We start from the raw sequence: 23,854 nt of genomic DNA on the forward strand, positions 1-23,854 counted from the left end.
CTGCCTTCCTTCGAGGGGGATGTTCCTCCCAAAGCATTCCTCCAAATTTGTCTCAAACCGGGACAGTAGGACTATGTGTCTGATGCGACACAAAGTTTATCCTCAAGAACAAAGCAGTTGAGGAAATGAGAAGTAAGGGGAATAAGGGAGTGGAGGGGAGAATGGTGAAGAAGAGTCAGTCCTACCTGGAGATCTTTGTGCAGATTATGGATGCAGGAGCTGAAGGGAGAAAGGAAGATTCTGGAAGCACTTGAGATACAAGACAGAAAGAGGAAAGGCGGAAACCCTGTTACTGGGACAGGACAGAAAACTTGCTAAAAAGATAAAAAGGGTATGTGTGTTAAGAGAGTACAAGGAGAACATGATGAAAGCAGAGACACGAGATTTGGAGGGCAGAGGTCACTATGCAGGACTTCATGGTACATCAGCAGGGTGGGACTTACAAAAGAAATAGTGATTAAATTGATTCCTAAAATATAAAATTATTTTTAAGTCAATAAATTACTGCTTCTGTTATAAAATGTACTAAGGAGGTTGTAAAAAATCTCTCACTTTTCTTTATTTCTAGCACAAAAAAATATTAATACAACAAATTAATACTAATTTCTTATCCACAAATCACACACAGATAAATTAATCTCTTGGCTGTCACCTTGAGAGGGGAGAAGACATTTAGAATTTACTGCCAAATTCCCATTTTCAAATATTCTTGTTCTTCAGCCTAGACAGCAAGACAAGTAGTAGGGCTGGTTACTTAATCTCAGCAAGTGCTGGCTAACTTTTGGGAAAGCCATTATCATCAATACCACTTGAAGCGCGGTTTTTGTAAAGGATTTGCAATCTCGGAGGCAAGAGTTATCTTTGCATAATTGAGAGTTCAAATAATGACCAGTTTTCTAAGCTGTTCAAAAAGGCAAAAGTCACATTTTCTTTTGCTAGGTTGGCGTTTCTCAAATTGCAGGCACAGTACCTTCACATGCAAAATACGCTTATATGGGAACATATCTATGCTCGCTAAATACACCATTGATGCTGCATAGTGGCTAATGAACAACGGGAGATAAAGGCGAAATAACACATTTGCATTGAACGGAAAGGAGATGAATTACACAAAGTTCTGAAGGGGAAAAATGGTGTGTGAAACCGTCTTACAGAAATGGAAACACAACCTTAGTGTGATCTTTCAGCTTCAAGCTAGACACACTGGAGAACTGAAGAAATGTATTAACACTGTTTCTCAGAAAACCTAAAAAGAAAATGCTGCCTTAAGAGTGAGGATTTTAAGGACAGCTAAATAAACAGTAGAGGGAAAACAGCCTCACCAAGGTGGGGATGTATGTATGAAAGCAAGTGCTTAAAGTGAGAAGCAATCTGCAAATCTGTCAGTATGTTGTGGAGCTCTGCAGCAACAGTTTCCTTGCCAGCAATGATCATCTCCACAGAACATTATGTCTACAGGAATTGAGTAATTCACTTAATGAACTTATTCCAGAATCATATATTCTTAGCACAGACATTCTAATTTGAGGTGCCTAAAGTGTCATTTACTGCACAGAGGTGTCAGCAAAACTGTCTACCTTTAACTCACAAGTGTCTGAGAAAACACTACTAATTTTAAGAATTAAGCAAGTGAGCAGCTTTCTAAGAAAGTGTCCCTATGATTGTTTGAACTGAATCTTTTCTTTTTCCATTTGGACCTTCTAAAAAACTGCTCCTGTCATGTGATGATCACAGTACACTTCAGGATCTTCAAATTTAACTGTAATTGCCCCTGAAGGTAACTGCACACCTACTGTTCCCATTTTATTGGTTATCCACGCATAAACAACATGTCTGGAAGCCACAAAATTTAGTGTGGCAGTGTACCCAAGCAAATACCTTGAGAAACTAAACTATCTTGTACAGCATCTGAGTCATGTTCTGGTAGAGTGGGCTGTTTAAAACCACCCATGAAGATACACTTCTAGTTCCATTAAATCCACTTTGCATTATTAAAATCCCTCTGTGCACAAGCAACAGTGTCAGCCTTTCTTGAGGAAACTGTACCCTAACCTACCAATAAGCAACTCTGTCTAGTGCCTTTGACACATATTCGTTACTTCCTGTATTTTATTATCTAGGTATTAGGTAATGAAACCATAAGTCTCCATACTATACTAAGTTTTATTTCTATACTACAAAGATTCCTCAAGAGATGAGCCTATGAAACACGCTCACTGGAGGAGAGGACATCATAAATCTTACCACACAGCTTTAAGTCAACAGCAAATTTTCTCAGCAAACTGAATGCTTAAAGCTCCACAAACCCCATCTACTATGCAGACAGTTCTGCCTATAAGAGGTCAATGATGAGATTGGGCCTTTTTTCACATTGGTTAATGAACTAGTACAGAGTTTCTAGGTGGCACTCACTCAGGACATACAAATATCTTCAATGCTTCACTTCACCCATTCCAGCACTAAGATAGAAGCTGCCAGTGGCAATTGCTGCCACTGCTGGCACCTGCAGCCACTATCAATGAAAGCAGTAGATGATGCTGGCACTATTAAAAACAGAGCAATAAGGGTCATAAGAAGTTCTAAAGAAAAAACAGGTGAGTTTTTCAGGCAGAAGTACCAGAATTCCTTCAAAAAAAGAAATTCAAGATCTAAAGTTAGAGTGTTCCCCACGATCATGTTTTTAGCCTGAAACTGCACGGTTCTTATGAGACAGATCTTACACTCTTCACTTGTGGCAAATTCAGCTTGTACTACATCTTTCAGAACCTCAGAAGAAATAACCAGAGAGAAAAACATTCTAGTGATAAAAAATTCAAAACAGTATTTACAAGCAGATAATGCTAAGAAATCACACTAATTTTTCCATTCAAGGAAGAACAAAGTAGTCTTTACATTTACATATTTGCATGAAATAGCAAACTCAATTTTTATCTTCTAACAAGAACCTACCTCTTCCTTGGGTGTTCTGCTAAGCAAGGGCTATCTGGACATCTTGGTGAAAATCTAGCAGTCAAAACACGACCATTCATCTGAATCCTACATTCAAACTTTTCCCTCTTCTAAATTCCTCAATATGATTCTTATCTGTGAAAAACCAGCAAGTTACAACACAACAGCTTGTGACTACAAATTGTTTTCATCCTGTTGTGTATGTATACCATAGGATTCCAGAGCACTTATCAGGAGCATGAGTAGCATGCTTGACCATCTGATTAACCACAGAGATGCTGAGAGACTTTTGGCATGCGACTGTCTCCAAAACAGATATATTTTATCTACAAAGATGCTCAGAAGAGAATGCAATCATGCTGAAGCCTTAACAGAGTGAGGTACTGGTTGCAGGTCTACCTTACTAGGTCACCCTTCATTCAGCAATACATAAGGCTTCACAACAGAGATACACAGTGACTGAAACTTCTATCAGGACTCGCTCCTCATATCAAGACACAATTTGTCTAGCACATGAGGTACAAGCATGGCCAGGAGGGATGTAACCACTACAGTCACTGAAGCAAAGATAAAAACTTCTATTAGCTGAGTTTCTATCTTAAAGTAAGTTGAATAGGAGATTTAGATAACTGACAGTGAAGTTTATTGACAATTATGGGATTTTAACACCTAAATTTTCATCTATTACTCCTTAACTGTCAGGAAGCAGACAGCTCTGCACTTAACCATATCCCACACTTTGTGAGTTGATGCTCTGTCTCAAATACATACAGCTACAAGATGCCTTCTAGACTGTTTCTAAGCGGTCTCAAAGCATTTCTCATCCATGAGTAAATAAGCTAAGGCAGTGAACTATGCTGTAAAGACATTAATAGCAAGCTGTGAGGAAAACGAGCATGAGAAACACACTATGATAAGGACGACGGTTGTACCACTTGCTCTGGAGAGTCTGATATGATCCATTACTGTGAAAATCACTTTTGTAGGCACAGGTTTGGTTCAAAGGAACTGTCAAAAACCCACTGTCACTCCCTCTAGAATGGAGGATTATCACTGACAAGTTGTTCAGGGAACTCACTCTAGTGGATACTAGTGAGGTCTCTAAAGATGCTACATGTCTTTTGTAGAACAGGACAAATCCCAAAAGGTATCTAGGCATAATTCTCAAAACTCTTCTGTTCCACAAAACCCTATCCTTTACACTTAATCTTCTCCCTCAACATTTCATTTAAAAACAAATGCAAAGATGAGAGAATCACCACTGAACTAATGACTCAGTTCTCCCTATTTGTATAGGGGATAAGTCCTTTTTAAACTGCAATGTTGATGTTTTTTGGACCTACAGACTGCAGCTTAAACTCAAACTGAGGAATCCCAGCACTTCTCAGACACATGAAGTTGCCCATTACTTAGACCTGCAGTCCACCTTCAAGTCCTAGTTCATGCTTATTTTCATAAGAACAAGCCATCTTACAAGTCCCTTCCTGATAAAACATTTAATTCTTATCAACTAAGAGCTATAACTGCCATTCAAGTTTTTATTTTGTTTTATCTCAACTATTACTGCAATTTGTTCTTTGGCTCTGATATATAAACTTATTCTGGTCACATTCACTTTTAAAAGCAGCCAAAACAGTTTTCTTAGTTAGCTTACTGCTGTGTCACTTCTTTTTCTGCATCATTCACCAGTTCCTGTTTACCACATGAACCATGGCAAGATCTTACAAAGAACAACATATTCCTAGCCTTATTCATTACGCCTTATCCAAGTGTTGAGTCTCACTTCTAAGCAACATAAAATATCCATACTCAATTTTACCTACTCCTAATGCTACCAAATACATGTTTCTCATGGTTTTTTTTCCTCAGGCCTCTCAAAAGATTATTTCTACAGAACAAGCTAGTTTTTCATTACTGACATCTCTGACCAATATTAATCACACAAATTATAAAATGAACATCTAGCATTTGCTTTTTCTTACAAAACTCATCGTTGTTTAAAGTAACGATTTGTAACTTATCAGAACTTCAGCAAAAATTTCTAAGTTGAGCATAACCACAAAAAAAATCCATTAATATGCACAAAACTAATCTCATATCTCCCCTTAGTATAAGTATAGAATTTTATTTCTACATTATGATAAAAAAGTTATTGAAAGCTTTTTACAGATAGCAAATTTTACACCTGACCTAGATAACAAAGGTCACAAACTTGAATGAAAATTAGTTACATGCCTAAACAATGAAAATCCTAAAGGGCTGCCTTACACTGGAGACATATTGTAAGTAGTTCTACATCTGGATTCGTATTTCAGCCAAATTAACTATAGCTACAGCTTTAACTATTAGCCAGTGGCTTGGTTTTGAAAGCCTGATCTGTCATGGGCAAAGGTACTTTAATCACTTATAGATTCAGATAAACCATTTTACAGCTCAGCAAGTGGAGGGGGGAAAAAAAAAGAGCAGAAAAAAAAGATCTATTACCCTCTGTATGTACATTTGCTTACTAGTGAGTTTCTCGAAGTACAAGTAGTAGTCTGCAAAATGGTATCAACCTCAGCAACATAAAGAGTGATGGCTCTTCACCATTTCCCCCACTCCCAGGAAATTTTTCTATCAGGCATTATTACTTAAGATGCCATTAGAACTATGTCCATTTCTGAGTTCACAGATTGTGAGTACTCAATTGAAGTTATACTACTTGATAAATTCATCTGCTTTTTCACAGAACAAAAACCAGGTAGCTGAATCCTCAATGCTATTTCAAAATAGCTGCCTTGTTATCAGTCAGGAACAAAGGAAACACTGAAATAAATCAGATCCAGAGCACCACATGCTTTCTTAACTAAGCCCTTCAGGCCTAATAGCAGCACTATGCCCTCCATTAAGAGCTCTATAAATTATTACTACAAAGACTATCTAGGATCGTAGTTTAATGTCTCAATTGTTCCTCTGGTGTTCACTGCAGTAGTGATCTAAACACGAGGCCTAGTCAAACAACACCTAAAATTTTGTCAATGTGGCTGATGCACATCACATCCAGTAGCCTCTCCACACCCCAGAGTGACAGAAACACCACCTGCAGCAGCCAGGCAGCCCAGACATTTCAGCTGATTGCAAGAGCAAGCATTTAGCATCCTACAGAACTCACAAAATTTTCCTTTCTTAAAAAGCAGCACTTACAGTCTGAGGCTTCACTAATGAGTAATTCAAACATGGATATTATGAGATCAAATATCGTGTACATTACAGCAAAAAGGCATTTATCAGCACAGCATGTTGAGTCAAGCTAGAAGGTCAAGAGTACCAAGAGGCCTACTGGGCTCAAACAGATACTGTGGTTTTAAGTTAGCCAAGGCTGTTACCATCTCCAGGTACTCATTCCACTGCTCTGCTTAACACAATGCCCGCCAAAGGACAGAAATACTCCATCTGTTCATTTGTTTCTGAATTTCTGGCTCATGCCACACAGTAAGCCAAAAAAGCCGGGTTAAATACCTCTAGACCTTCAATGCTCAAGTCCTCAGGACTGAACAGAGAACCTTAACAGTACTAAAATAAGCCTATGATTAACTTAGAGAGCATAAAGGGCTGGGGAAAAGGGGAAAGAACAGACCACAATTATAAGAACCTCAACTGGAAATTCATTCAATATTCAGTGTAAATCAGAATGTATAATTTCAAGCAAGCCATAAATCCCATGACACCCAGATCCTGTGAAGATATTTACTTGCAGTCTGCTTTCAGCATACTATTTATGCAGTTAAGTTGGGAACTTAACTGAGTTTTACAGATGAGTATAACAAAAATGAAAAGTGCATCCACTTGACGAGAAAAAAATCAAGTTACAGAAAAGCAAACTGGAAATCAATTTACACACAAATTCATGCACTATTTTTTGTATTTAGAGAAAAGTTGATACAGTTTTTTTTTCTTTCTTAGCAAAGAAGCTGAAGATATGAAACATGTGCCTGAAATTAACTGAGGGATTTCTACAAATCTACACTTTTCAAAACATATACTTCAGGCTCATACCTTCTGACACACTTAGTTACTGTGACAGCATCTTATCTAACCCACCCCAATGTAAATATTCTCTACTTCCTGTTCAGTTACTGCATCTTATGTTTTCCTTGCAAAAGTCAGTTTGATCAACAATATCATTTCAAAGTCCAGAGTTATGTGGAACCAGTATGACTACACGGATATCCTGCTTTAAGTCACAGTTTTAAGTTCATGAAACATCCTCCCTAGCTGTACAGCAAGGCCTAATAGTCTTTTAGGTACTGGACACAATGCACCGGAACACAATCATTGTTTTGGAAAACATGATTTTTTAAAAAGAAGCTTCTTTTCTAATAAAAACAGTTATCTTTTGAAGCCTTCAAATAGTTCTTTAATACAGATAAATAGTTTTAGTACAGTTTTACATTACATGCAAGAAGGTATTCTGAAAACGAACTTACTGATAAAGAAATAGGAAAATATGAAAGATTTGAGTCGTATTTGAGTACACGAACCTGTTGTTTAGGCTAAGAAAGTACAGACTAAACCCAGGGCAGGCCTAGCACTGATACGAGCCTTCCTACAACTTCGTCAACACTACTTTGTTGTACCGCTGGTGCACCTGAGGTCCGTCCCAGCCTCGTCGAGCAATGGAACTTGTGCCCCTCGAGCTCCGCGGCTGCTCCTTTGCGGCCGGTTCCCCCTGCAGCGCTGCAGGGCAGATGGAGCCCCGCCGGCCCCCGGGAGCTCCATATGCCGATGGACAGCGAGGCGCGGAAGGACGGCGCCCACACCGGTGCTCGAGGCGGTCTCGGAGCCGCCCGGAGCGCCCGGCTTCGGAGGGAACGAGGCCGGGGCTCGGTGCTCAGGGTCGGCAGCCCCGCCGGACCGGGCCGGCCGAGGGGCCGCTGCCGCCGCCGTTCATCGCCCCCCGCCCTGCGCTGCGGGCGAGCCGGGCGAGCGGCGAGGCCTGCGAGGGCCGCCCCGCTCCCGACGCCGGGACAGGGCAGCGGAGCAGGACGAAACTTCCGCAGCCTCAACTTCCCAGCGCCCGGCCGGGCTGTCCTCACACGCCCCCGGTCCGCCCCGGGCCCCGGCCCGCCGCGTCCGGGTGGGGCGGCTGGGGGTGCCCCAGTCCCCTCGCCCCCCTGGCAGGGACTCACCACGCATTTCTTGCCGAGGAAGCCGAAGAGGCTCTCGTTCTCCTGCGGGGTGAGCAGCAGCGAGCCCACGTTGGTAACCCGCCGCGGGGGCTGCTGCTGCGGGGCGCCGCTCATGGCCAGGGTCGGCCCGGCGCTGCCCTCGCCGCCCTGCGACCGATGGCGCCCGCGGCCCCTTCCTCCGCCGCCGCCGCCGCCGCGGCCTCACAGCAGCCGCATCGCGGAGCCTCCCTCGCGGGGCCGGGCAAGGAGGGAGGAGGACAGGGGCGGCGGGGAGGGTGCCGGGGAGGGGGCGGCCGAGAAAGGGGATGCCGGGCAGCCGGGGAGCGGTGCAGCCGCGCCGGAGCCGCTCCGCGCCGGGGCCGATCTCGATCGCTCCCGCCCCTAAACTTCCAACTCCGGCCCGGCCCCGGCGGCCGCGCGATCCAACATGGCAGCGGGGGCGGGCGAGACCACGGCGCGCGGCAGCCAAGGGGGAGCCCAGCGAGCGCGCGGCCGCCGCGACCATGCGCCGTGCGGGGGGGAGGGGAGGGCGTCGCCTTCCGCGCCCGCCCCCTCGGTACCTGCCGGGCCGGGCGGTGCTGGGCAGGGGCGGCCAGCGGGGGCGAGAGGAGGAGGGGAAGGATGCTCAGAGCACGAAGGAAAAAAAAAAAGACAAGATGACGAAAAGGAGAAGCGGTCGCTGCCGTAGGGACGCGGCCGCTGTCCCGGAGCCGTGGGAACCGCTGGAGCGCCGCGAGGGGCGGTGCCGCCCGGTGCTGCGGGCCGAGGTCGTGGGGAGCCCGGGTCTGTGGGGGAATCGCCCGGAGCGCGAAGGGGCCCCGACAACATCGCCTGAGCGCGGGGTATCCGGGCCGCCCGCGGGGATGCGGGAACCAGCGTGTGCTGGAAGCCCTTCAGCTGTCAGTAGAACCCGATGTAATTTGTAACTCAAAAAGTCTTTTCTCGTTTTGTAGCAGAAAGGAAGCTTGTTGGCCGCGCAGATTGCCCAGCCGGGGTGTCACTGTTCTCAGTCAGCGGGGAGGCCGGGCAAACCCGGCCAAACATTGCCTGCCACAGTCTGAGGTGAAACACCTCAAAATAGTAGATATTTCAGGCTCTCCAGAGGCCAGCTGCTTAGGAGAAATCAGGTATACAATCAACAGCCTTTGTCAGCTAGATTTTTCTTCCCCCTGCTTCTCTCCATGTGAAGGCAACTAGCTGCGATGAAGGTTGAAGACCTTTCAAAACCCAAAGACCCAGAGCACTGCTGCTTATACCCAGCTTTCAGCTGCACAAAAGAAATGTTCGTGTTTCTCACGTGCAAAGGTGAAAAATATCAAAGTGAGCACCTTGCTAGTTTTCTGTGGTTTTAGGTGGAGAGTGTGTTGGTGTCTCATCCTCTGATAAATTAATTGTCCGTGTGGAAGGTGCTAAAGCAATCCCTGCATTGTAGTTTACTGTGCATTGTGGAGGAGAACTGAAGAAGTACAAAAGGAAAGGAACTAGGGAAGACTGGAGGAAAACCTGGGAACACAAGTCTTTATATGAAGATCAGGCGAGGACAGATGGCAGCCCCTTCTGCTCTACTTGCAGGCCCTTTTGCCTGTACTTAAGAGCTTGTAACTGTGTCCAAAAGTGTAAGCAAGGAAGAATATGGAAGAAAATCCTGATTTTACACCATAAAAATAGTTTAAAATGCATGCATATGCAGGATTCCTAAATCTGCAGGTCTCTCAGAAGTGGCGTGAGTCTCAGTGTAAAGGAAAACCAGTAGGAACCAAGTGCTTCCAAAGTACTTCTCAGCAATCCTAGGTTCTTCAGTTTTACGCACTTCCTGTAAAATATACACTTTCTGTGTAAGTATGTGTGTATTTTTAGCAGAATGGGAAATATTTTAGCTATAGAATATTGGCAGCATTTCTTTCATTGCAAATATACATAAAAAGATGAAACACTTGGCAGCACTTTGCAAGAAGGTATTTTGTGGGATTTTTGGTGAGGTTTCTTGTGGGTTTTGGTTTTTTTGAGGTTTGTTTGTTTGTTTGGGGTTTTTGTACTACATAAACCAAACAATTATTGTATAGCCGAAGCGATTTTGAGGAAATTTACATGCCTCTCTTGCTGGTGGTGTAAATAACCAAAAATATAGTATGCCTTCAATGGGTACTGTCCTCATCTTTTAATCACTTGTATTCCTTGATTATTTTTTCTCTCTAAAAATTTTTGATGATTGTTCCTGTGTAGATCTTGCCATATTGCCTGGGTGTTACAGGTGATGCATTTTGCTTCATACTGTTCTTTTCAGACCAGCAGGCTGGTAGCTATTCTTAAGGGCCTTTTAATCTTCAGGCTCTATTCTTAGGATTTTGTTTGCTTTTTTTAATAAGGGTAGCCAGGAAAGGGAAGAAAAGAGGTCTATTTTCAGCCCCTGTGTTTCATTAATTATGCAAAAGCTGTTTCTGTTTTTGTGTCATGGCTAAGCAGCAAGTCCTGAAGGGAAAGGGAAATACCAGTATTTGTCAATACATCCAAGGGATCCACTGAAAAATAGATCTTTGCCTTTGATATTTATGTTTGCAGAAATTTCAGCAAAACCCTGCTATTTCTGCATACAACACTCAGTTTGAAGCAAAGTTCTCTCAAGGAAAGCCACCAAGTAGAGTTACCTGTCTGTATTTTAAAGGAATTGGACTGCTCTTGCTGACTTAGGGCAATTGCTGTTTATTGGAGGCAGTCCTCTGAATTTTTCACTGTGCTCCTTAGGGTTCAAATTGTGATACCCATTGCTGATGTCTATGATCTTCTTGGGAGTATGTTCTTCTTTCATATTTTTCCATTTCAGGATACCAGCTCATAGCACCTGGGTACTAAAATACATTGGAAATTGCATAATCTGTATCAATATAAGCAAGTGTCATGATTTTAAAGATCTGTATTATAAATACTTATTCAATAAATAGATTTTATTATCCTTGTCAGTTACCTTTGACAGAAAATCGAATTTTGTCTTTAAATGTGAACCTCTACAGTAGTAGTTCGTACTTTGAGTTTCACAGTTTAAATATTCACACAATTTCAGAAGTAACATTCTACAATTGAAAATGGAGTAAGAATGTGAGGAAAACTTTCTATCTAAAGTTCATTTTTCTAGTGCTATGAATCATAATTCAAGATTTTATTAATGACTGAACTATATAAATGAAAAAAGAAATAGTTATCCAAGGATTTATTTTTTTTTTAGTATCATCACTGCGTTTCCCAAATCTTGATCTTGTCACAGTCCTGATTTTAGGTCATGGTTTGGTTTTCTTGTTTTCCATAAAATGAAGAGACAGTTGATTACACCAAAGAACAAGCAAGGGTAACAGAGAATATGCCTTTCCATAGGGAAAAAAAAAATTCCTACCATCTCTTCCATCTCATGACATTCACAGTGACAAGTGGAATGGTCTGGGACAAGGGCAAACCTCGCTGTAGCAACCACAAGAGCATGGCCGGGGGAGCTCAGGAGTGAGAGCTGTGATTACTGTGACCACACAGGAGGGGTATGTCAACAGGGCAGCCTGGGAATGAAGAAAAGGGAAGAAAAGCGTCTTTCCCTCAATACCCTTTTTGGTTGGGCCTGTAGAAAATACCAGTCTGCTCACTGCAAAACCGCTTGTGGTAACTGAAAATAAGGAAGTGTCTTTGTGTTTGGAAGTGGGTTTGCAGCTGTAAAGACACAAGTTCTCTTTTTTGAGTAAATCGCATTTTTCTCAAGAGACTCCATTGAAGAGGATTGGATTTGCACTGTTACTGAATTGATGTCAAATAACATATTAGTTATTTCACTGATAATAACCTCGTTCACTTCTACTCTCTGTGTTCTGAGCCTTTAAAAGTTTAGGAATCACAGCCCTGAGAGGTACCCCCTCTGGAGGTAACTGAATCATGTAGGGTTGGTTTCAGATTCAGTCACTGCATTTCCTTTCTCAGAGATTTTGCATTATCTGTTTCAGGTGAGGAATAGTCTGGAAGAAAGAGGATCAAACCTATGGTGTTTTATTTTCTCTGTATTGAATTTGTATGCTGTAGGTTTCAATAACAGAAGGACATGAATTAGCAACAAAAGATGACAATTAAGTTTTATATTAATTGGTCAGTAAAGCCTCTGCTGATTCCATGCAGATGTAGGAAGAAGCTTCCCCCTTGGTGGGCAGGCCGTGCAGCAGTGTGTCCTTGCCGCAAGAGTGAGCAGACTGCAGCCTGAGAACCAGTGCTGTGGGACAGTAAGTTCTTTCATTTCTTGCACGAATCCTGTCTTAGGTGCCAGCTAGAACTTTTCTCTTCCTGTAGTGCCCATTGTATATATCTTTTTGTTTGCTGAATCTTTTCTAGCCCTCATTTTGGACATCATACTGCTTACTTGAAAAGTAATTTGTGCCCTTCCATTTTACTCAACAAAGGATTAATACTGATTTTGCTTTGGATATAGAATTGTACTTTCGAGTTATGGGGAGATGTCGCTCTTTTCAAGAGCTCCTCAGCAATTCCTTTGTGGCCTGAAGCATCAGACTGTATCGCTCTCCTTTTCAAGACTGTGAGGAAGATGGACATGCTGGAATTTGAGGCATCCTTTCTCTCCTCTTACTTATTCATCATTGCCTACAGCAACTGTGCAACAGTTCTGTAGGTGCTCTGCAAATTAGAGGAAAACATTTTTCTTTCCCCAGTCCAGGTAGCATCTAGCCTTGCATTAGAGCTTGTCTTCAAAATTGTATGGCGCACGGTTGGTTGAAACACTCTTTTTATTCTCTTTGCTTGGTTTATACCTCAGCAGAGGTATGACTTCTTGAGTTTTACACTCAGCAATGACCATGAGTGGAGTAAGTAAGTCAGTCTTGTTTTATTCACAGGTATTACAAGGAATATTTATTCCTTCCTGTAAGTTTCCTGACAATTTTTGAATTCAGTATAATGAAACCCCCCTTCAGCCATTAGTCAGCCACCATGGAGCTCAAGAACTTCACCAGTTTAAAAAAAGCAAAAGAAAAACATGTTCTTTCCTTACTGTGATCTGCAAATCCGTTGTTAGAGCACATTTCCTTAACAACAAAAATCTTGCTCTGGCTTTGAAATGTCAGTTCTTATTTGCAGCGTGACTGACCTCCCACCCTGATCAGCATGGTTCTGACCAGGAAGCCTCATCTTACTGAGAGGAGGGAAGCACAGGCAAGTGCATTCAAAATCCACCCTTTTTACTGTAAGTGCTAAGAACAAAGTACATACTTGCCCTCTAAAATCTGCCTTGAGGTCAATAGTTTACTCCCAACAGGTCAATGAGCAACTGGCAAATATGTAAGGCCACTCAGCAACAATTGCTTTTTGGATCCTGATGGATGACTTAATAACTTTTACATAGTTTTTATTTCTTTTTTTTTTAGATTTTCTTTTTTTTCTTTAATTCTCTCTCTGGCACATAACAACCTTAAGGAATAGGCATGAACTACACCTTTGTTCTGTGTTGAGGTTGTGCTGGGGCTCACACCAGCAATTCCTTACTGCAGCCCTGTGGTGTGTCAGGGCTGGCCATGGCCTGCCAGTCCTGCTCTGCTGCTGCTGCTCTCCTGGAGGCCAAAGACTGAGATCCTGTCAAAGGGCAGATTTGAGTCCAGACCTGGTGCTTCTCTGTTGCATCATACTCTCTCTGGTACTTCTTTAATTGTCTTGCTTCTGTGTGGGTTTTGCCAGTTGATGCAAATATTTGGGGGGGAGGGGGAAAAGAGAACAGTCTTTATGCATCAGTGTTCTTGCAGGTGCATGGCTCCACCTCATAAAGCAAGATTGAGAACATGCATATCTTGATCAGCCTGATTTTTGTGTTTGGGGAGGTTACTTATATAAGCTGCAGGCCAACTAGAGCAACTGGTACAGTGAATTATATTGTTTTTATAGGAAAAAGATAATATACTTTAAAAATCTAAAATCTTAACAAATGTATGCTGTAGGAGTTCTAACATATAATCAAAATAAAATTGAACATGCTTCAAACTGTCTTGAGAAGATGGATGAAAACTATTAATTAATTGTTTATTCAAAACTATGTTGCTTAGTGCATATGATCCATCAGTAAGAAAATCTGTAGTCTGTCCAGTTGTTTCATCTCTGAGAGAATTAAGTCTAAAAGTACTTCTTTTTTTTTTTTACTTGCATTCTAGTAAGTAAAGACAGTTAAATTTCATTAAGACCTTAGGACTATCTGGAATTTAGCACAGACAACCAAGTTATTTTAATTGGTATATTCGTGAGGACCCTATTATTACTTTCAATTAAGGACTCTTCCCATGGTATGTTAGGATTGCACATACAAATTACGTCATTGCATTATGTGGATATATACTTTGCTCATGGTCACCAACTCTGCCTGAAGGAGAAGTTGTCCAATAAGAACAAACTTACCTGATTTTTTCTTTTATAACTAAAATACTGGTATATGTGTAGCATAGCATTGCTTGAAGCCCTGTATAGTTTTGGTACCCAACTGCCTTTTAAACATGTATGAGAACCCAGTGGCTGATCTGGAGGGAGGAAATGTTAAACTTGAAGAACATCCACAGCAGTCCCCCTCCTAAAACTAACCAGTCTTTAATAAATACTGATTCTGTGTGCTACAGCCTGAAGTAGTGAAATTTAGTTCAGTTTTTACTTTGTGACAGTAAATGTTGGAAGATGTGTAAGTTTTCTTTGTAGATGTCATAGTTCTCCAAGCCTATCATTACATGTGTTAAAATTATATGTGTATATATGAGACAGCTTCAGACCTACCATTTTGAAATGTAGATTTGGTTTTGTAGTGTTTGCTGCAACAGCATAACATGTAACGCTGACCTGTTTTGTCCAGTTAGCTTTCTTGACCTTGAATTTTCTTGTGTCTATTTAAAAGATGAAATGAAGCATTTTTATTTAAAATACTCTCACAAAAATTGAAGTACAATGAGTTGCTGTTCAATAACTAGAAAACTACAGCACAGCTAATAAGGCTTTCTGAGAACATACTTGCTACTGCTATAGCAGAGGTCATGGCGGGGAGCCAGAGGAGGTTGGTACACAGCTAGGCAACCAGAAAAGAACAAGTTTGTCAGCATGTACAGCTGATTAACGTGAGGATAATTTTCCATAAGCATAGCCTGCAGTGTTTGCTTAAGGTGGGGGGGTTTAATTTTTCACTAAACTTCTAAAAGCTAAGCCATTTTTAACTGTGGTAGAAAGTAATTTGTTCAATTCAGATGGAATAAAGCTCTGTAAGATTTTTATGCTATTTTGACTCTACCTACACATTGCAGTAGTCTGAGGTATATTTCACATATAGGCAATATAAGATTATTCCCATGAAGATACATTATGACTATTATTTTTGATAGGTGGTTTTATTTCTACTAATTAGAACGATAAGAACAAGAAAACATGAGAAACATTTAATGGCAGAAGAGGCAGCCTTTAGATATTCTGTTCTGCTTTTGAATGTCATCTAGATTAGCAACATGTAACAGGAAATGAATTAACCTGCTTTTCTATATAGTTATATATATAGCATAACTCATTGTTCTAAATGTAGCATAACTCTGTGGGAATATGAATGGTCTTTTAAGCTTTATGGTGTTCTGTAACCCAAAATCTCTGTTCAAGTATAACTGAATCATAGTTCCAATCTCCAGAGCAGGTTTAGGTGTATTCAACTGCTGCACTGAATCTATACTTCTCCTTTCTCTGGCTCTTTCCATGTGCAAGGTCAAGGCTGAAAAGAGAATATTACCCAGGCCTGTGTCATGCAGAGACTTCCTTCACACTGAAATAACCCAGTGTTTGTCTAAGGAATAGTATAAAGAAGATGGACTAAAACAAAAGCATGAACTCTAAACTTTCATAAGAGAAGACAAAAATCAATTCATATTTACACTGTTGGGTTTTTTTAAAATGAAATAATAACTCACTCAATTGTTCTTGAATATACAGGGTATTTGCCAAAGTCTATAACCATTTGTGGTTTACTTCAAATATGATGCAACCCATAACCTGCATTCTGCTTAATTTTGCAGTATGAGCTGTTTTTATCCATTATTTATCGTGTTCAGATATGAGGAGGATTAGAACATTAGACAGAAAGAGCACAGTGGCTTTGAGGATGAGTTTCAGAAATGAGATGAAACTGAGTAGTAAAAGCAGCTGTGCTTAAGTGTCTGAGTTGAGCATGACTGAAGGGGAGATATGGGAGTGGTTGGGAGTTGCCCTGGCAATGTTGCCTTGGAAAGGTGAATGCAGGTCCCTGGCACTCCTGGTGAGAGATTCCCTCTAAAGCTGGGGAGGCATCAGTGCCATTGTGCAAGGCCCTAAAGCACTAATTAGGAATAATGTGTATGATTCTCTCTGCCTATTTCCTGGAAGAATTATTTAGATTGGGACAGGTTCAGAGGATAGATAGCATGTCTGGGAGAATAGGAAAGAGGAGATGAGGTATCTTGGTAAAACAAAATGGCAGAAGACCAAAGAAAAGATGTAACAATTTAAGTACAGTATACTTCGTGATCAATGAATAGGTATAATTTCTGTTGACTTGATATAATTTCTGTTCCTACAGAACAGAAATTGTAGTTTCTTATCAATCAACAGTGACTGCATTGTCATTTTTCAGGCGCTGAAGGACTTTATAAGCAACAGGGAGGAAATATATATTTTTTAAAGTAAAGGGTGATGTTAGTTCCAGAAAAGTGTTTAGAATATAATAAGATACACTTCTAGAGACATTTACAGATTCCTAATTATGAGGACAGTCTGTAACATATCTCCAACAGAATTAAGTGGAGACAAAAAGATTACACTGCTTTAAAGCTGGAGCTCAAGACAAAGTGATTCTATACAGTGCTGCTTTTAACACGAAAGGACAGGACTCAATAATTCAGAAAATCCCTTTAGTGTTTCTGTTCATCTTTGTCTTTTAGATATCTTGCTGTCTAAAAAGTAATAATAAACCCAATCACTGCTATGGAAGGAGTTTTAAATCCTTCTGTCTGAGGTTGTCTAAAACTAATAATGTTTTGGGGTCTGTTGAAGAAGAGTAGCTTCTAAACAAATCTGTCAAATATTAATTTAAGTCTCTGTTTTGTCTACAGCAGTGAAATTGCTTTGAATAGAAAACACATGATAAAATATGTGTAATGGGTTTTGTCAAAAAGCTTTTTCATTCTATTTAGCATTTTCCAATAACAGACAATCTCTACTGCATTTAATAAAAAGTAATAAAACTTCTGAAGCCAGAACTGATTGCTGGTTAATTTAAAAGAAAGAAAAGTTTATAACGTCTCTTTGCAGTACACTGCTTATTCTCTGAATCTAGAAGTCAGTGGTTAAATAAAGTCTCTCTGGGAGGAATTTTCCATTGTGAGTCATAAGCATTGGATTGACAACCTTTATAGAAATTTAAATGCAATCCTATTAAACAATACACTTCTATAAACGCTGAGGGATGAATTTCCTTCACTGGGTGTGGGGGCACTAAGGTGCAGTATCTCAGAGAATGGCTTGTAGAGAGTTTATGTAGCTGTGAGAACCTATATGGTTGGGAACTGCGTGGCTGGAACACCTGTAGTATTCCATCAGGAGGACAGGATATCTAATGGTGCAGAGCCCATCAGCCAGCAGCAATTACCTAAATGATGTTTTCCCACAGGAATAAAGCAATGGCCACGTAAATAAAAATGGTTGGGTTTATTTCAATATCTCATTAGAGCTGGATATTGCTCTTGCAAATATCACTTGAAACAAGTATTTTAGTAAAATGAAAATACCTATCACAATACTTCCTGGCCTGTATTCTGAATGTCCAAGATTTACAAAAAAATAATGTCCTCTAAACTTACTTTGTGGTTTCATCAACTTTGTCTCCCATAACTATTAGTTTGGCTTCATTTTGAGTTTTTACCCTTATAACCTCTGGGTAACCTATAAGTGGAAAATGTAAATGTGTTCAAAATTATTAAAAAATTCAAACACCACTCTTGTCACAAAAAAAATAATGCATAGGGGAAATAACTGTTTCCCATATCTAAAGTAATTGGCAAGTGTAATGCCAGTCAATCCACTTGGAATGCTGAGCATACACATGAAAGAGAAAACTAGGGAGATCACAGATGATATTGTAATGATGCAAAGGAAGAATTCTAAAAAGAGGATATGTAAAGATGTTGGACAGCTTTCTGGAACAACAGAGAAGGCATCACCAGCAGGTGTTTTGGGAGTTTGTAGCATCCCTGTTCTCCTTGAATCTGAGCACTCATAAATGCCAGTGTGTGATCACAATTTTGTGAAGCTGCCCCTGGTTGCTGGGCTGGGCTCATGGTGAGGTTTTTGGACACAGATGCTTCTTGATGGTGGCAATTCTCAGAGCGGTTCTCAAAGCCTACACAGCTACGTGAGCTTAAAAACCACCACTCCCAGTATAATCCTTTGTGACATCAGGTCAGGCACATGGTGCTGTGCAAGTTATATCTTGTTTTCAGCCTTCTGCTATCACAACCTCTAGATTGCTTAAGATCTGGCACTGGTAGTAACTTCCTGGGGAAGGGCATTGCAAGGTGGTTGCAAGCTACGTGTGTGGACACAAACCCCATGCAGCTCAGCACTGTGCTTCTCAGAAGACAGGAGTGCCGAAAGAGAAATGCAGTGAGACCCTGCCACTGTTCAAGAGTGTTACTATTAGCATTTTCTGTCTTGTAGCAATAATTTTTGTCAACATCCACTTCTACATGCTATTTCTTGTTTGTTAATTTAAAGCAAATTACTGTTTACTGCTAGTGATCAGCTGCTCTAACTTTATCTTCTTCCTCAAAAGCAGCCACTAATAAAAGATCAAAGTCTGTGCTTTGCTGTACATATGTTTTTCTCTCAGTAAAACTGAATAGCTAAAGTTACACCAAAAGTTTGAACAAGCAAATGAACAAAACCCAGTAAACAATCTACACAAGTGAGCTGTGTTTAAACACATTCTTCTGAGCCAGGAATCAGAGATTCCAAGTATTTGGAAACAAAACCATCAATTAACCAATGCAGTCCGTAAAGTTAATCAACCATAATATACTCTCTAAGATTAGCAATAATTTCCCACCAGCTGTAACCTCCTTCCCTCCAGCAAAACATGCACTTTACAGGTCTCTATCACTCTATGTCTCATGGCAGCCCACAATCCAGAGAGCAGCACAGTTATTTACAGTTGGTTTCATTAAAATTGCCATGTATTGCAGAGATGGGAGCATTCATGTGTGTATATGTATGTATGTATTTTATATATATATATGTGTGTGTGCATTATTTGTTCGTATAGAGTCACAGATTTTTTTTATCCTGCAGTTTTATTCCAACAAGGATGCAACCTGACCACTTGGGTAGAGGAAAACTCTCGTGAGAGAAGAACCATTTACATTCAACAGTCTTGTAGAGCATCATTTGTCTTTGGCCTTTCCAATGCATTTTATACTGGAACTTCTACAGCAGCAAAGGCTATAATTGAACTTTTAATGTGGCTTTTCTGTCTGCATGAGGTTTTATAGCCCGGGGCCTCAGGACAGGCAGGATTTCCAAGATGCATTTTATTGGAAAGTTTTGAATAGCTCTGCTTCTTCACATTGATTTTTGAAATAACTGCTGGTCATGCAAGATAATTTGAATCCAAAGTCATGTGGAAAACCTCCCACTCTCAAAGTCCTGATGTATTTGCGAGTTTTGTAAGCAGTTAGCCTATAAATGTAAATCTCTTCCTATGGTAAACATTTACAATGAATCAAAGAGATTGTAGTGGGTGCATGTTGAGTTCAACAGATGTATGGGAATTCAAGGGCACTGCAAACGTGGCTGGTTCTCCAGTGTGTAGTCTTACCTGCAGCAAGGTAGATGAGGTTTTTACTAAGAAAAGGTGTGGGAATATTTCCAGACCCAAAACCAGCCATGGCTCAGTACTCAACTCTTTTGTATTCTCTTTTCAGCCACCGCTGACTTAAAATTCTAAATTATTCTATGAAATCTCTTTTTAGTTTATTAGCAAGAAGTCTTACGCCTCTCTTGAGTTTAATTACAGACAGGGAAGATACAGAGACTTGATCATTAAGATTTTTTAAATGTATGATTATTTAATGAAGAAATTTCAAATTATTCTGCTTTTTTTGTGCCATATTAGAATGTTTACAAAAATCATTCTTGATTGATAAATCTTGATGAAATAAATCTGGATAAATCTTCTGATGGCTTCCCTTTCATAATAATATGTTTGTTTCCAGTGTTTCTACTGGTCTCTCACTTTGTCCCAACAAAAATACTGAGAAAGAGAAACTATAATAAGGTGTTGCTCATTCTAGTACAGGCACATCAAGGAAGTGTAGAGAATGTGACAATTAGCATGGCAATCAGTATACCAACTGATGGTGGCAATGCCTTCTGCAGTTACAGAAAAGGCTCTGGGTTCTCTCAGGCTCACTCGAAATTGTGTTCAAATTGATGAGGCAAAGTTTAATGTTCAGAGGATTTTCCACTGAAGTTATGCCCTTAATTCTGTGAGGATGGGATGCCAATGGCAGGAACAGAGATTTGGGGAAAGGCATCACACTTGCTGTCAGGCCCATGATAGTGCAGGAACAGTTTGTAATCTTGGTGACATTTTCAACTGAAGAAGCACAGCAGGAGATGAAAAGGTGGGTGGAGTGGCTGGCATTTAGATGAGCCAGACTGCTTCTAACATCAAAAGAGCTTCAGTTCAATAACTGGCCAAAGGGTCAACCAGGTTCTTGCCTTGCCTAAGGCAGTATTTCCATAATGGTTTTGGTCTGTGCAATTGCTTCCATACAAACATGGAGCCAGAGAGCCCAGGCAAACTCCTTAATTCTTAGAGGGCTTTGTGCTGGGCTAGGAATTGTACTTTCCTTAAACACTGGACATGTAATTACAAAGTTTATCTTGCCAAATTATGTTTTTTTTGCACAAAGTTCTGGTATCTTTTCTCAACAGTTGTGTAATTGGGCTGGTTTGCAATAAACACTTTTAATCTGTGTTGCCTCCTTTCTAGGTAATTATGGTCTTGCTAAATAAGTTTTTGTGGAAGCATTGTCTTATGATTTGCCTTTACAACTTTATACATATATATATGTATATAGATATCTATATATCTATATGTATATCTCTTTATATTCTTTTGCTGCTTCATTTTTAAATGGTGCTGTTGTATTTCAGTGATTAAAAACAGCACTTATTGTTACTTCACCCATTAACTTTTGTTAAATGTTGCTTTCTACATACGCTTAGCAAAGGCAAAATGAACTGAAAGTGCCTCTAAATGCAAAGCAACTGGTGGTATAATATACAGTTCCCCTTGTAGGTTCACCACAGAGGATCATGCCAACCTCCTGACACAGCATGTGTAGCCCTATATAAAGCTTTTTTAATGGCTCTTAATTTGTTTTTTATTTTTAGAGCTTGTTCTTGAAATATGTATTTAAGATTCTCTGTTTAAAGTAATTTGGAGTTCTGAATTAAATATCCACAGGGCTCAACAAATCTTGATAATGTTCCTTCTGTGAGGCACAAGGGGTAGGATTCATTTGACTGTGTGCAGATCACTGCAGGAGTTATCTGCACCTATGCTAATCACATTATTTTCCCTTTATAAGCAAAGGAGAGAAATAAGTATGAGTCAGCTGATCTACTTCTGATGTCTAGTACAGGATGAGATGAACTGCACCTTAAAAGCAACTCTTACTCCCTATATACTTCAAAACAAGCTTTGGTGACCTGCTCAGGTATAGACATTTGCACTGCTGATATCTAAAGAGAGGTGAATCCCACTGAGGTCACTGACAGCAATTATGAGCACTCTTTTAAATGAGCTTGAGCACTACACATTTACTCTTAGCTGTGCAGCTGTTTGCGTATTAAACAATCTGGTAACACTCAGCTTCCACAATATCCTTTTTTTCTATCTTCACAGTAGATTGCTGACAATTCTGACTAGTCCTTTAAAAGAAGAAATTTAGGTATTAAAAAAAAAATTCTGCGATTTGTAAATTCTAAGAGTGAAGGCAGGGGTATCTGTTTTTAAGTAAATTGCTATGTAGGTATATTATTATCTTTAAACTGTTAGGAACTTTACTAATGGTCCTGAAAACACGTGAGTAAAGGCAAATCCACACATTATGCTTAAATCTAGTTTGGATAATTTAATTGAAGCTTAAATTATAGGCTTAAATCTGTAAACAAATCTGTATGTGGATATGAAGAATTTTGACTCCTTGGAATGAATAACACATTGCCACTGCAAATGTAGCATTCTTTTCTTGATGAACATGTTTTTTTTCTAATTTTATGGAGCTGACCTCAAAAGGATTTTTCAAAAATCTTTCTGTGACATTAGCCAATGTGTTAGAAATCTGTATAGCATGGTAGGTAATCATAATAGTGTGCATTTTTTGCATAATAGATCTCAGTTTTGTGCTAAAGTCTTCTGAAACAATGATTATTTTTCAGACTCAGAGAGCTACTCTGTAGAATTATGAGAATCTAAAAAAACCCAAAAAACAAAGGGGGGGGGCGGGCAGGGAATTGAAAGAAAAGTGAAAAACAACTACACTTGCTAAAGGAGTTACACTTTAATTTTCACCCACCAGATGGTGCCACTTCCTCAATTTAAAGTACAATTTTCCTTTGAAAACGGTATCAAAATGACATTTACCAAATTAATCCACGTGGAAAGAGTGAAGGAGCAGAGAAGTCCTACTAGTGCCTTTAAAATAGCATTTAAATGGCATTTAAATGACATATGGTCCTTGTGTTGGCCCTCTGCACAAGACTAGGACACATCCTGCCTGAATTCAGGGACGTATTTGCTAATTTGTGTGACAGAAATAGCCTTTTAGTGCATATGGTCACTGCCAGCTCTTCAGCAAGTCATGGTGCTCCATCTGAGTGGGTTTCTCATTCTTTCTGTGTACCATAAAAACAATTATTAACAAATTTCAAACCTTTATATCTGTGGAAGTGTACTGAAGATTGGTGATCTGCACAGATACAACTGAAATTTAGGAAGAGTGGGGCTGCCAGTGTGTGGCTGAGAACGCATCTGACCCATTCACAAGATTCTTTTTAGAGCCATTTCAGAAGATGACCTTTTGAGATAGTAACTGTGGTTTATTATTCTTTTCACCTTATATGGGTGAAAACATAAAAGGGAAAGAAAAATATCTATGGTTTGTGCAGTACTTTGTCTATAAAATTATCTTGAAGTCAGATGCTGAAAGAGTAGGAAATGGGAAAAGGGGCAATCCCTTGGCAGTTGTCTGCCCCCATGCTTGGCTCCACTTTGCTCATCTCCACTGGTCCCTCTGGAGGCCCTGGCCTTTGCCCCGACCTTCTCCATGAATCTTCTGGTTGTTTGCCCTGGTTGTTTGCCCTGTCTGCTTCCCCTCACACTCACTTGGTAGCTGCTTCCTCTGTGGTCACCCCAAAAAAGTGCAGGGGAGCAAAAGAGCATAGAGTGTCTCCCTGCTTTTATTTGGGGTTCAAGTACCCTAAAAATAATGTGTAATGATGCAAAAATGTTGGACAAACTTGACCATGTGCATCATTACTAGTACAACACATGATGAGACTATGTTTTATTTTACTAAGAATAGAGGTGTAATGTTGTGTTTTATCATGGAAGTCCTAGTCTTTATTTAAGGTGGAAAACCCAACCTTTCATTCAAATG

The 23,854-nt window shown here is 40.2% G+C and overlaps 1 protein-coding gene and 1 long non-coding RNA gene across 2 annotated transcripts in view; one reads left to right on the forward strand and one right to left on the reverse strand.

Moving 5' to 3' along the window:
• WASL (WASP like actin nucleation promoting factor) overlaps positions 1-8,579 on the reverse strand; it is a 51,745-nt gene extending 43,166 nt beyond the window's left edge. The window contains exon 1 of the mRNA XM_042018176.1: positions 8,118-8,579. Coding sequence (XP_041874110.1) covers positions 8,118-8,231 — 114 coding nt within the window. The 5' untranslated portion in view covers positions 8,232-8,579. The remainder of the gene's footprint in view (positions 1-8,117) is intronic.
• A 96-nt stretch (positions 8,580-8,675) lies between these two features.
• LOC121659733 lies at positions 8,676-21,163 on the forward strand. The gene is made up of 2 exons (XR_006014431.1): positions 8,676-9,952; positions 19,476-21,163. It is a non-coding gene; the product is annotated as an uncharacterized LOC121659733 (long non-coding RNA).
• Positions 21,164-23,854: the final 2,691 nt, after the last annotated feature.

The sequence above is a fragment of the Corvus kubaryi genome, unplaced genomic scaffold (genome assembly GCF_017639235.1).
Source record: "Corvus kubaryi isolate FWS band 111438036 unplaced genomic scaffold, C.kubaryi_AGA036_p1.0 137, whole genome shotgun sequence".
Classification (NCBI taxonomy): Eukaryota; Metazoa; Chordata; class Aves; order Passeriformes; family Corvidae; genus Corvus; species Corvus kubaryi.